General features: G+C 45.5%; 1 protein-coding gene across 2 annotated transcripts in view; it reads right to left on the bottom strand.

Moving 5' to 3' along the window:
• The window catches only part of LOC101102503 (voltage-dependent R-type calcium channel subunit alpha-1E), a 342,192-nt gene that overhangs the window by 302,092 nt on the left and 26,569 nt on the right, over positions 1–13,531 (bottom strand). Inside the window, exons 2-3 of one of the 2 annotated variants that reach the window (XM_042229161.2) lie at positions 11,610–11,715; positions 10,621–10,760 (exon numbers count right to left, since the gene is read on the bottom strand). In XM_042229161.2, the coding sequence (XP_042085095.2) occupies positions 10,621–10,760; positions 11,610–11,715 (246 nt within the window). Of the gene's footprint in view, positions 1–10,620; positions 10,761–11,609; positions 11,871–13,531 lie in introns of those variants that run through there. The other variant, XM_042229165.2, reaches the window with a different exon arrangement.

Genomic DNA, 13,531 nt, shown 5'->3' with positions numbered 1-13,531 from the left:
ATCTGCAATAGGTTGCGGTGAAACTTGTCCGTGTGGTTGTTAGTTTAATGGAGATAAACGGCAATTCTGAATGAGGCCTACAGAACTATGGTATTTGCAATGTTTTCAATTTTAAATATCTTTTTTAAAAGGTGCTCAAGGTGCTTTAGGTATATTTTAACATTTATCTTCATAACATCACTGACCTAGGGGGAAAGTATTTCTGCTCACCGATTTCGTATTTTGCTTCACTGTCTTTCAAAACACGCTGGCTGAGACAGCTGTGTTGTACAGGAGACACTGCGCGGGGTTTAGATGGCTAATAATATAATACAATGAAAATGCCGGCCCCTCCCCTTAGTAAGTGTTTGGCCTTGAGCTCATGACTTAGTCTCTTTGAGTTTCGGTTTCCTCATCCATAAAATGGAGATAATATCTGCCTTGCTTTGTGTTTCTATACATAAAATGATGTATGCAAATACTGAGATAGTATATGAGGGCTTCCACATTTGAGATAAGACGTGCAAGCTATAGGTAAAATGTGAACCCACATCACCAGCAGCAGCAGCATCATTACTGAATTTTCTTGTTGTAAGACCTAGTGAGGTAGGCAGTGGAAGTCCTACCTTTATTTCATAAATGAGATTTCATAAAGGAGAGCTGAGATGGTTTAGGTATCACCTAGTATCATACTGAAGGATCAGAGAAGGAATGTATACTAGGGTGAGGACCAGGACCCCAAACCCTGAATCATTTAGTCCACTATATTAAATTCTGTTTCCATATAAGTTGCACATATATTCCAGCCAAGTAATTTTTAAAAATCTGATTTATTTCTTAACACCCCAGTGGCCTGAATATAATCTGGAAGTAACAGATTCTCACTGCCAGAAAGAGTGGAGTATAGCTTCAATTGAGCCTGAATCCAGAGTTGACCAACCAGGACCCAGCTCAGCACATTCCAGCTCTAAGACCATGGACATGTGGCTTACCTATGTGGGTCTCAGTTTTCTCTCCTGTTAAAAATAATAAACATGGAAAGTTGGACAGATTTATCACTCCCCCAGGTCTCACATTCGGTGGCTAAGTCTTAGCAACCTCAGACTTAACCTTCCTTTGTATGTTCTCCTGAAGCCCAGCACACCCTCTTGTTCCTTCCAGCCTCTGCCCTGCTCCCCTTGGCAATCTCTCTTCACTCCTCGTATCTGTTACTTTCTAACTTCAGGGAAACACACTGAACAGGACTGTTATATCTCACACTTCACACAGAACTGTACACTACAATGACAGCAACAGACAGACGTTCCCAAGGGAGGAGACGCACATCACGTGCAGAACGGAAATGCAGACACGCCCTTTAATTCTCAAGTCGCTCTTGTAAATCTGGAGAATGAGCATTAATGCCGTGGCCACCTCTGCGCTGCAGTCCTGCCGCAGACTTTTCACCCCTGCTGCCCTCTTTCACACACACTCATGCACCTGCCTAAGACTGGATGCATTTAACTGCCTTCAAATGGGAGCTCCAGACCCAGGGTGGTGGTCTAGCTTAGAGAGTACCTGGTCATCGCGTCTTTCCCTCTGTCACCCTGAATGAATGTAAAGCCAGAAAAATGCTCCCAAACCAAGCCACCCGAGCATTCTGAGCTTCCTTCACTTCCCTGGCTTTCCTTCCTCCTTGTTGACACCAAGACCAATTCAGGACCCCACAAGTTCTCTCCATTTTGAGCTTCTGTCAATCTATGGAGGTGACATGAAGCAACGCTTCAGGAAAGAGAAACCAGCCCAATGGCAACGTCATACACCAGAACATAGTAAGTAGGGACTCACATAGTAAATACCTACTCTAATCATGCAATAAATATATGTAGAATATATCAGTGATGAGTCTCAATAGAGAAAAGGGATCAAGGGTCTATGTACTAAGAAATGATCTCCCATCCAAGGAGCAACTGCAGCTCAACTGCCTGTCAACTACTAGCTGGGACTCTCATCTGAAGTCTCCCCAAAATAAAGTTTACCTTGTCAAAGAGCAAAGAAGAGATGTCCAAAAGCTCCACGTTTTGCCTTCTGCCCATCTCCTCCCTGAATCCAAATTTCATATCCTAACTATCTTTTCCATCATGAATCCATCTGGAGGGAAATGCAATTAAAACAGAGAACTAATGTTCTGACAAAAGGAGAAGCTGCAAGCAGCAGCTGTGTTCCCCCAAAGTGGAGCTAGAAACGAATGAGGAGTCGGTGAGGAGGTGGAGGTCTTTCAGACGAGCAGCCCAACTCCACTGGGAGAGAGAACTTGAGAAGCAGTCTAGCTTAGGGCCAGCAGAGCACCCCAACATCAGGATGAAAGCACCCGAGATCCCATCTCAGTTGCCTCAGTTCCTTTGAGTAGCTCCTAGCCCCCCACGTTGCCTCACTTGGCCTCAGTTTCCCCATCTCTGAAACAACAAGCTCCAATGACTCCTCCCTGTACCCAGCCCTTCCCTGCTTCCCACCCCCCACTTGCTTCACCCACTTAGAGTGAAGAGAATGAGTAAAAGACAGGTCTGTAAAAGCTCGCCAGGCTCACTGGCACGGAGACGCTATATAAATCCCAAGTGCTATCATTCTAGTACCACAGAGATTTAAATTGGGCTGGGGGCCCTGGGACTGCGTTATCAACACCTCCCCCACATTCTCAGCACTGGGAAGACGGTGCTGGGGAAGGAAAACTGTGCTTTCCTCGATCTTTAACTGCTCAGGAAACGCGTGTATTAGGGCGGCCTCCTTACAGAAACCCTCTAAAAATACCTATCGATGTATTTAGCTCCAGATAGCGTCCTCCTACCAACAGGCTCCAGGCTGAACCACTCTGCCTGTGCCATGGTGAGAAGCTGGGGACCTCCAATGGCAGCTCCCAGCTCTTCTGCGGCATCTCCTCGGGCTCTTCTCCTCCCCCTTCCCTTTTCCCTTCATTCTTCTTCTCTCTGCAGGGTGAGGCACCTCCTCCCAAACTGCAGCTCAGGGTATGGCAATGGTTCCCCCCTCTCTTTTCCACATCCTTTACTCAAAGTGAATTCCAGGATGAAAAAGACCTGCATGGCATCGAGCATAGGGTTAGAACCAATCACTGCTCAAACCGGTCCCTGCTCCAAGCCTTCAGTGGGTCCCTCTGCCTCTGGCTCCACTACGAGCTCCTCCCAGCTGGCCTGAGCTGGCCCCGGCTGCCCTCTCTGGAAGCATTGCTCACTATTCCCCTGGCCAACTCCCTGGAAGCATCCTGTGTGCTCTCTCTCAGCTTTAAGGATTTGTACACAAAATTATCTTACCTAGAAAAGCTCTTCCACATTTCCTCGTCTAAGACCTATCAGCCTGCCCTCACATCCCAATTTCAATGCTCCTTCCTCCAGGAAGTCTTCCCCAGTTCCCAGAGCTAGCCAGGGTGCCCTTCCTCTGGGTTTTCATGACATGTGGCCTGCTGCTGGGGACACTCAGCCCTGCACCACCCATATGCAGCACAGTGCCTGGCACACTGTGGGTCCTCAACGATATCTCCTGAAGGACTTGAAGGAAGTCACAGGGGTGGGGACAGGTGGTCACCTGGGCCCTGGAATGACGGTCTTGGTGGAGGAAGGAGGCTCAGATACATCTGCCCACTCTTCAGAGTTAGTACTCATGTTTCTGCAGCTAACAGAATAGCCAGAAGAGGTCATTTCCCACAGAAAAGCTAGACAAACTGATCATAAAGCATGTTCTAAGCAATAAAGATAGAGATATAAATGTAATTTTTGCCATATGGGTCAATAGATGGCAGCTTTCATTACATGGCAAATGCTGGGTGAGGCAATAGAGCCCTTCTCTCCATATCCCTCCATCTGCCCATAGCACCTCTAGGAAGTTGGGTCGTCAATATTCAGCTCTGACCCCATCCCTTGCACTCATCACCCAGGGAGCAATCCCAAAAGGTAACCCTGAGAGTCCAGTCAACAGGCCAAACAACAGGAAGTCCAATATTCCTTACTCACCTAGAGACTCAGTTCCCAGTTTTCGTTTCTCTAATGGAGTGATCAGGATTCGAGCAGCTGGGCTGGGTCATAGCTACCTGAGAGAGCTGTAGTAAGGCTTGGCTTGGACCGACCAAGAGAAGGACTAGGAATAGCTGTCCCCTCCATACTGACAGTTTCAGGGTGGCCCTAGCACCCTCTTTCACATCTAATCGGTGACAAGAGAATCTGGCATGGACCAAGTGATTCCATTCTACTAGTATTTATTAAGTACCTACTCTAATCATCCACAGACATGAACAGGGTTCAAGACACAATCCTGGCCCTCACTTTCCTATTCCTACCCATGGGTTAGGAGCGCCTCTGAGTTCTCATCCTCCCCTATCTTCACCCATCTATTCTAGGGGCTGTGACCTGTTTTTAAGGCTAATATGTAATAATGACTTCAAGTAATTTAGAATTATCCAGGTGGCCTAACAAATATTTAGAAATAGCATCTCTTGAATTGTTATCGATATGAGAGAGATCCCAAGTTATGTAGGGTAATAATTTGTTAAGAAAGTGAAAGTGAAGTAAAAGTATTATTCACTCAGTCATGTCCAACTTTTTGCAATGTCATAGACTATAAGCCCACCAGGCTCCTCTGTCCATGGAATTCTCTAGGCAAGAATACTAGAGGGGGTAGCCATTCCTTTCTCCAAGGGATCTCCCTGACCCAGGGATTAAAGCAGGGTCTCCTCCATTACAGGCAGATTCTTTACCATCTGAGCCACCATAATTTGTTAAAAGAATGGCAAATTCACTGTCTTTTAGAAGAAATGAGAATACATTAACCTTGGTGTTTCTCAGTCCCAGAATTTGAGTGTTCAACAACATATAGTTTGTTAAATAAATGGGTGGATAGATGGATGAACAAGCCAACTTAGGAAACAAGGTAGGACTTCTGGTTCAGTTTTTACAGATGAAACCATGAGAGTTAAGTAACGTGACTTCTTAACCACAGAGCAGAGAGTTGGCTGTATTCCAAGCCCATGGTTAGAAGTCTTAGGACGGACACATGGGGCTCTAGTCCTCTTCAAGTCACATGTGAAACTTAAGCTCTGGCTCTAGGACATCTGCCTGATTATACTGAGCCCATCCCACATGGCTTCAAGGGGACTGAAGAAACACCCAAGCACAGAGCTGCAGAGCCTGTGAGGTCACTGACAGCATAAGGAAATGACTGTTGACGAAGGAACTTGGAGCCAGAAAATGTGGGCTCAAGTCCAGCTCTAGCACCTCCTAGCATACCACGTACTCTTTCTGAACCTTGGTTGCTTCATCTATAAAATGGGGATGACAAGATCCCATTTGGGGGATTATGAGGGTTCGATGCGTAATGTACATAAATTATCTCTGAACCATAAATTGCCTCAGCTTACAGACCTAAGAATTATGAAAGTTAGCAGGCCTGGGGTTCAGGCAAAAGGCAGTGGCCCAGGCCATCCAAACCCCATCTCTGAACAAAGGACATTGATGGCAGGTCCTTGGTTGAGCCAGCTGTCTGGCACCTCAACTCTCTCCCTACCTCCCATCACACACTGAGAGCTGAGAAGCTGGACAGTCTCAGCCCAAGGCGATGTCCCACTCCAGCAGTGTGGGACCCACTCCTGCTCTGCACAGGAGGTGGATGTAGGTGACACCTGGAGCTGAGAGGAGAAGTCAGAGCGGCCGGCATGGGCTGCTCATGGGACAGGTGTCAGGAAGCCTGGAGAAGGGGCTGCACCAGTAGGAGCAACACACCAGCCCTGGGTCAAAGGACACTTTCCAGCTCTGGATCTGCTGTCAAGCTGCTAGTGGTCCTGGGCTGAGCACTTACCGCCTCTGACTACTGGATGACTCCGATCTCAAATCTGGGCTGGTATGACAACATACTCACTGTAGCTAAGACCCCAAGAGTTGTAGGTGCCCCATGGTTTTACTCACCACCAAAAGAGACGAACGCTGTCAATTAAACTATATCATGCCATTAGTGTAAGACGCAGGCTGTATAATTTAGACATGCATCAGCAGGAGAAAAATGCATTTTAGAAGCAATGTGACATGGTAGATGAAAGCACTGTCTGAGCAGAAGACAAAATTTGATTATCCATTCCCATGGGATAGAATCACAACTCTGAGCTTGGATCTCAAGAGTGCCATGCCCCTTCCCTGGAAAGAAAGAAAGAGTAGGTTCAGGAAGAACCGGGGCAGAGTCCTATCGGTTCAGATGGACGGCAGTGGCCTTTCAGCAAAGTCTGAGGAGCTGCTAACAATGGCAGATATCGGGGCTGGTGGGAGAGAAAGCAGAGAGGACAAGTGGCTTGGCTAAGGGCTCAGCACCCATGCCCAGTCGTGTGCACCCCACACAAGGGGACACAGAGGGCCTTACTGGTTACACTGATGAAGGGTTCTGTTGACCTCTACAAATCTGCCCCTTCAATCATGGGGCAACCCTCATTTGAAGGCCAAGCTTATGGCTCCCACCAGCTTCTCTTGGCCTCCAGTGCCAGTTCCTACATCTTCCCTCACACACCGTACTTCCTAGCCCCACCCCAGCAAGGCAGATGCTCTTCTAGAAGAATTTCAACCTCTCACAACGGCTCTTAAAATGTGACACCCAAAAGATGTACACTGGAGCGTCTTTAATAATTATTCATAACAGCCAAATCCAGAAAGAAACTTAAGTCTCAGATAATTGCAAAAATGGATACAGAAGCTGAGTACATCTACTTCATAAACTGCTGATCAGTCTTTACCGCTTTTTACCAAAATATGGAGTAACATGTACTATGCCCATAATATACCGAGAAAATGCAGCAAAATTACAAGCATTGAGAAGAGAGCTTGCTAAGCATTAAAAAGGCCGGAAGGAAATACCATAAAATAATCAGGAATTTTTCTTAGTCAGTGATTTTCTTTCTTTTTTTCTGTATTTTCCAAATTTTCCTTATTGAACATAGACTAGTTTGAAATGAAAATAAATGGACTAGATAAGAAATTTCAACTGGACTCTGACACATATAAGACTTAGTGAGACTAAGAATTCACATAATTTTAACATTAACCCACACATTACAGTAGTCTTCTTTTAAACAGATCATATTTTTAAAATGACTCAGACTCATTGAAGGCCTTTTACTGTATAGATCTTCCATGACTTACAGTGAGGTTGCACCCCAATAAACCCACCATAAGCTGAAAACAACAATAACCTGAAAACACATTTAATACACCAAACCTAATGAACAATGGAAACAGCGAGAGGCTTCATTTTCTTGAGCTCCAAAATCACAGCAGACAGTGACTGCAGCATGAAATTAAAAGAGGCTTGCTCCTTGGAAGAAAAGCTATAACCAACCTAGAGAGCATATTATAAAGTAGAGACATTACTTTGCCAACAAAGGTCCATCTAGTCAAAGCTATGGTTTTTCCAGTGGTCATGTATGGATGTGAGAGTTGGACCATAAAGAAAGCTGAGCACCAAAGAATTGATGCTTTTGAATTATGGTGTTGAAGAAGACTCTTGAGAGTCCCTTGGACTGCAAGGAGATCAAACCAGTCAATCCCAAAGGAAATCAGTCCTGAATATTCATTGGAAGGACTGATGCTGAAGCTGAAACTCCAATACTTTGACCACCTGACGTGAAGAACTGACTCTCTGGAAAAGACTCTGATGCTGAGAAAGATTGAAGGCAGGAGGAGAAGGGGACGACAGAGGATGAGACGGTTGGATGGCATCACTGACTCCATGGACATGAGTTTGAGCAAGCTCCAGGGGTTGGTGATGGACAGGGAGGCCTGGCGTGTTGCAGTCCATGGGGTCGCAGAGTCGGACACAACTGGGCAACTGAACTGACTGACTGACTGAACCTAATGGACATCATAGCTGAGCCTAGTTACCTAGTTAGCTGAGCCTCATCATAGCTGAGCCACATTACAGGTAACTTGCTTTAGACTACAGGTAACACTTGCATTAGACTACACTTCGGTAAAATCATGTAACACAAAGCTAATTTTTAAATTAAGTGTTGAATATCTCATGCAATTTATTGAATACTATACTGAAAGTAAAAAACACAACAATAACCCTCATGATCTCAGGGCTGACTGGGAGCTGTATCTGCCACTGCCCAGCATCACAAGACAGTACCATACTGCCTATGGAAAACATCAAAATTCAAAGTTCAGTTGCTACTGGAAGAGTATTGCTTTTGCATCATCAGAAACTCAAAAAAAAAAAAAAAGTAAGGTAAACTATCATAAGTTGGGGACTATTTATATAGTATATATTATTTTATGGACATTTAAATCATCCCCAAGCTATTAATATTAGCAAAAAGTCAAAAGATAACAATTGTTGGTGAGGATGTGGAGAAAAAAGAATTCTTGTGCCTTGTTGGTGGAAATGTAAATTGGCCCAGTCACTGTAGAAAATAGTACGGAAATTCCTCAGAAGAATTAAAAATAGAGCTACCATATAATCCAGTAATTTCACTTCTGGGTATTGTATCCAAAGAAAATGAAATAGACATTTCATGTTCAAAGAAAATGAAATCATTACCTCAAACAGATGTCTACAGTCCCATGTGCATTGCAGTATTATTCACAATAGCCAGATACGGACACAACCTAAATTTCCACCAATGAATGAATGGATAAAGAAACTGTGATACAGATATACATGCACACACACACACATAAGAACATTATTCAGTCTTTAAAAAGGAAATCCTGCCATTTGCAACATGGATGAACCTAAAGGACACTATGGAAATAAAGACAAATGCTGTGTGATCTGTTTTATTGATTACACTAATTTCTTAGAAGTGGAAGTCACAGTAACAGTGGGAGGAAAGGTGGTTATGAGGGACTAGGGGAAAAGGAGAAGATATTGATCAAAGGGTAAAAACTTTCAGCTACAGATGTATACATTCTGCAGACCTAGTATTCACCATGGTAAATAATAATGCATATATTATTATATTATTACTATATTATCATATAGTAAATAATAATGTATAACATACTTGAAATTTGCTAAAAGTGTAGTTTTCAAGTGTTCTAACCACCATAAATAAAACTATGTGAGGTGATGGATATGTTAATCAGTTTGATTGCAGTAATCATTTTCAATGTATCAAATCATCACATTGTATACCTTAAATATAGACAAGTTTCATTTGTCAATCACAGTTTAATTAAGTGGGGATAAAACCCACAAGACATCACCCAGGTGTACTACTGTCTATACTGTGTACTTCTGAAACACGACGCAGAAGCTGTATCTTTACACACTAAATCACACTTTAAATGCAGTAGTAGCATTTTCTTTTAGAAAAAATAACCTTCAGAAGATCCTTTTGTAAGGCAACAGATGTTTTTAAACATAGAGAGTCATCTCTACTACTTATCTGATCCCTATACTAAGGGGTTCAATGCTCACTAGTTTCTAGTTATACATTCTAGTCTATTACACCTTCAACTTTTCCCCTTTCACTTAATCATAGTTGACATGAACGTTAAACGTATGACAATGATGTCTGTTGCAAAAGACAATGAAAAGATGCAAGTGTTTCTAAACTCTCACTCTTGCCAGATTTTACCTGCCCCAACTCCTCTAAAAAAAAAAAAAAGAAAAGAAAAGAAAAGAAAAAGGTCTTCTTTGCTCCCCTCTGCCTTTGGTCAATAATAACGGTAGCTCATCTCTTCCCGCTCCTCACTTTTCCACCCAGCTCTTAACTTGTCCTCACAGGTTTCAATATCTGGGCAGCGGGTAAAGGAATTTCCATGCTACACCTTTTGCTGCCACAGCCACAGAGGACCCACGGGCTGCCCCCTCGCGTGCAGGTACCAAGAGCAGCCTGATATAGAGACACATGAGAAGCCCCAAAAGCCTGAGCAGGCATGCTCACCATCGCCAGTCCCAAGGCCCACCACATACGCTCACAACAGCACTGGACTGGCCCCAGGAGAGGTACACTGTATTCATTTTCAAAAGCAGAATGATCAAATATGTATATAATAGTACTGCCATCACGTATACCACCTGTAACACAATGTAGTGTTACTATGTCAATTCCCAAAGGGACGTGTTATCAAACATTTTCACATGATTCAGTTTTACAGCTTCTCATATTATAAATATACATAAATCTATAAATAAATAAATCTGTAAATCATTTTTTAAAAATCCTCTGTTGTCAAGACACGAGTCCCAAGTATCATTTCAGAGAAAGAGTCTTTCCCAACCTCCTAAAGAAAACTGCACCTGATAGCATCCTTTGGCCCATTACGGGGGTTTTCTCTCATGCCAGGGCAAGCTGCTTGCTTTAGTGAAAAGACTCATTTGGAAACGTGTGTTCAGCACTATCAGAACATAGAATGGGAAACCAGAAGCAGCAGCAGCCAGACCTTGGGTCCACAGCTTCTGTCTAATGCCATGTGCATCTCCAGAACACTTGCACTCCCCTGCAGCTGGCTCAGCCATGGCTCAGTACCATGGGAATCTTATCCTTGAACTTCCTCCTCCTCCTTGCCTCCACAGAATCGTCTCCCCCCAATTCCCAGGTTTCTCGCAACAGCCACTTCATGACCCCACAGGCGCCTCCACGTACAAAGAAGAGACAGGAAGAGGACTCACCCGCTGAGAACCACGATGAAGTCCATGACATTCCAGCCATTGCGGAGGTACGAGCCCTTATGGAAGATGAACCCCAGGGCCACGATTTTGATCCCAGCTTCAAAGCAAAAGATCCCAATGAAATAGGGTTCTGTCTTCTCCTGCGGGATGAAGAGCAGAGGTGTTGGTAAGAGGAGGACTGCTTCAACCAAGGCACCCCCTGCCTAGCTACCCCTCTGCTCTGACTTTTCCTGTCTCCTATAGGACACCAGGATGCCTGTGCTGAGCAGCCCCGTGTACAGCTGGGAAGTGAGGGTGCTGCAGGACTCACGGAGTACACAAGAGCAAGGGAAGCCAGCTGCAGAAGTGGGTGGGTGTGGGGCTCACACCCAGGACCAGCTGTCTTCCCAAGGCAAAGACTGATGGTGCTGGCTTGGCCTTGAAGGGGCTGGCATTCCCACAGATGGTCATCACTTACGCTGGAAGCTTAAGAGTCCTTTCTCATCCATGCGTAATCAGACTGGAGCCACTTACCCATTTGTTTGGATTTTAAGCATTTTGTTTGTTCTCTTTGCGGGGGGTACTTTAGACACGTGGATAATTTCTTTACAGAGAGTATGGACAAACATTTAGGAAGTTCAGAACCATGACGGCACACAGGCTTTGAGCATCCTTCATCCTCTCTCCTTTGCTCTCCCTTTTTCCTCTCATTCTCAAAGTCCCCCAGGAAGAAGAGAGAAGCAAGTGGACCCTGGGCCTTTCCTTTCGTCTGGCCTGGCTGCCATGTGCTATAGACACAGAACTTCCTGGGAGCAGGAATTTAAAAGGTCAGTCCTCTTTATGAACCCCAGTGGGACTTGTCACCAACCTGTTCCTCAGCAAAGAACAAATCCACAGAAGTGTAGTAGAGTCGGAAAAGAGAGAAGGGGGCCAGGTGATAAAGCAGAGGAGAAGGAAACCAGGGAAGAAGAGGAACAGGGGGAAAGAAAGATGAGGAGAGAGGCACCTACCAGTCTGCGGGACATTGGGGTCTTGTCATCCTCAGGAAGATGTTGCTCCAGGGCCAAGACGATGCAATTGGCAATGATGGTGGCCAAGATCATGTACTCAAACGGCGTGGGAAAGGAGGAGTTAAGAAACAGAATCACCAAAGAGAGAAGGACAGCCTTCAAGATGGCTATGTACATCCATACACAAACTTCATCAACCCACAGCATGTCTGTGCAGTCAGCATGATTGACAGGAGCAGACAGGCAGGCAGAACAGTGACTGGTCCTTAGCACACAGAACTAGAACCGTTTCTGATCAGACTCTGAAGACAAAGCATTTTCTCAAGGAAAGGAAGAATGCAGTCAGTAAATAATGTATTAGACATACGGTAGACATTCCAGATTCTTAGTGAATTCAGTGACATATCCGGGAATCAACCAGGACTGAAAAAGGAAGTGGGACAAAGAGAGGAAGAAACAATGATGCTGTTGCAGGCTCCATGTTCTTCTCTATCTTCGAACCACTGATGCTCCAGCAAGGATCCAGCTGCAGCTGTTTGTGGCTATCTCTGGGAATCACATCTGGAGTGCCCTTCTCTTGAAGCTCTGCTCAACTGAATAGAAGAAGGGCCCTTAGAAAAGGAGCCACTGTCTCCATGAGCTCCCTTTTATTTTAATATCCAGTTCAGTATAATATTTAATGGGTCCAGGAGAAACTAGCTTTGTCCCATTTTATTTTCTCCTAAGCGCCTACATCTAAAGAAATCAGAGATACATATCATGAGCTTGCAGCCAGGGCACCGAAGTCAGGGCCTCTAGGAATCAAACTACAAACGAGAGGATAATGAATTCAGGCTCTGTTTTCCGTTGCATTTTTCTGAAGAGAGGTGAGTGGGCTCCCTGCGACTTTTTGAAAAACAGGACTGTGATTCCAGTGCCAGCATCCTGGCTCCCGCAGAAAGGTTGTGCTGTAAAACCAGGGGGAGGCGGGAGTGGGGAACTTCTAGAAAAAAGGAGAGGGAATCCCCAGCTCCAGAGTCATTCTGCACATGGGATTTCATTCTATAACTACTGTTGCAACAAACAGCAGTGAGTTGCTGCCTCTGGTCTTGTTGAACAACCTGTGATCTGGCAGCATCTGGAATCCAGGCGGGAGCAACGGGTAGAAAGTGCGGTGACGTGGAGGAAGGGGAAGGGATCTTGTCTCCCCCCGCCCCCATTCAGGCTGGCTGTGCAGGAGGTAGGGCCCAGAGCCCTCCCTAGGTGGCACAGGAGGGGGACAAACCATAAACACGTCCCCTGATGCCTCACCATCCCCACCAGGTTATATGTGGCTGTGAACATCAATGGTCAAAAGGCACTCGCACATCCCTGATGGAGGGGAGGGGGGTCCGTGCAGGATGCAACTCGCCCGCCTGCTGCTCTGGTCCTGAGGCTAGAATGGTAGGTTGCAGGGGGTGAGATGGCTGGCTTGCATCTGAGCCTCTGGAACTTTTCATTTAGCAGCACCTCCTCCCTGCCCCCATCCATCCCTGAGTCACAGCCCCAGCAGCTGGCTGTCTTCCTTTCCCACACACCCAACACTCGCCCAGGACTCATACCCTCAGGACAGTTCTGCCGCCTCTGCTGTCCTGCAGGGCAAAGCAGCCAGATCTGAAAACGAGATAGGGCTCAGAGAACCTCAGAGCCAGCCTCCTGCCTCCACACCCTACTGTGCTCACTGAAACCCGCTCAGTCAGAGAGGAGCCTCACTGCACCACCCAGAAAGCCCCCCAGCCACCTTGCCATCCCTTCTGCTTCGGCATCTCTGGGTACCAAGCTAGGACCCTGAGAGCCAAACACTAGCAAACACACCTCAGAGATGCTCATCTCACTTAATGTGCCTACTTTCTTGTGACAAGTTCCCCCACACAGCTAGTCCACAGACAAACTGAATTCCCAAT

The sequence above is a fragment of the Ovis aries genome, chromosome 12 (assembly GCF_016772045.2).
Source record: "Ovis aries strain OAR_USU_Benz2616 breed Rambouillet chromosome 12, ARS-UI_Ramb_v3.0, whole genome shotgun sequence".
Lineage (NCBI taxonomy): Eukaryota > Metazoa > Chordata > Mammalia > Artiodactyla > Bovidae > Ovis > Ovis aries.
The sequence above is the reverse complement of the archived record's forward strand: the minus strand, read 5'-3'. Positions and strand labels throughout refer to the sequence as shown.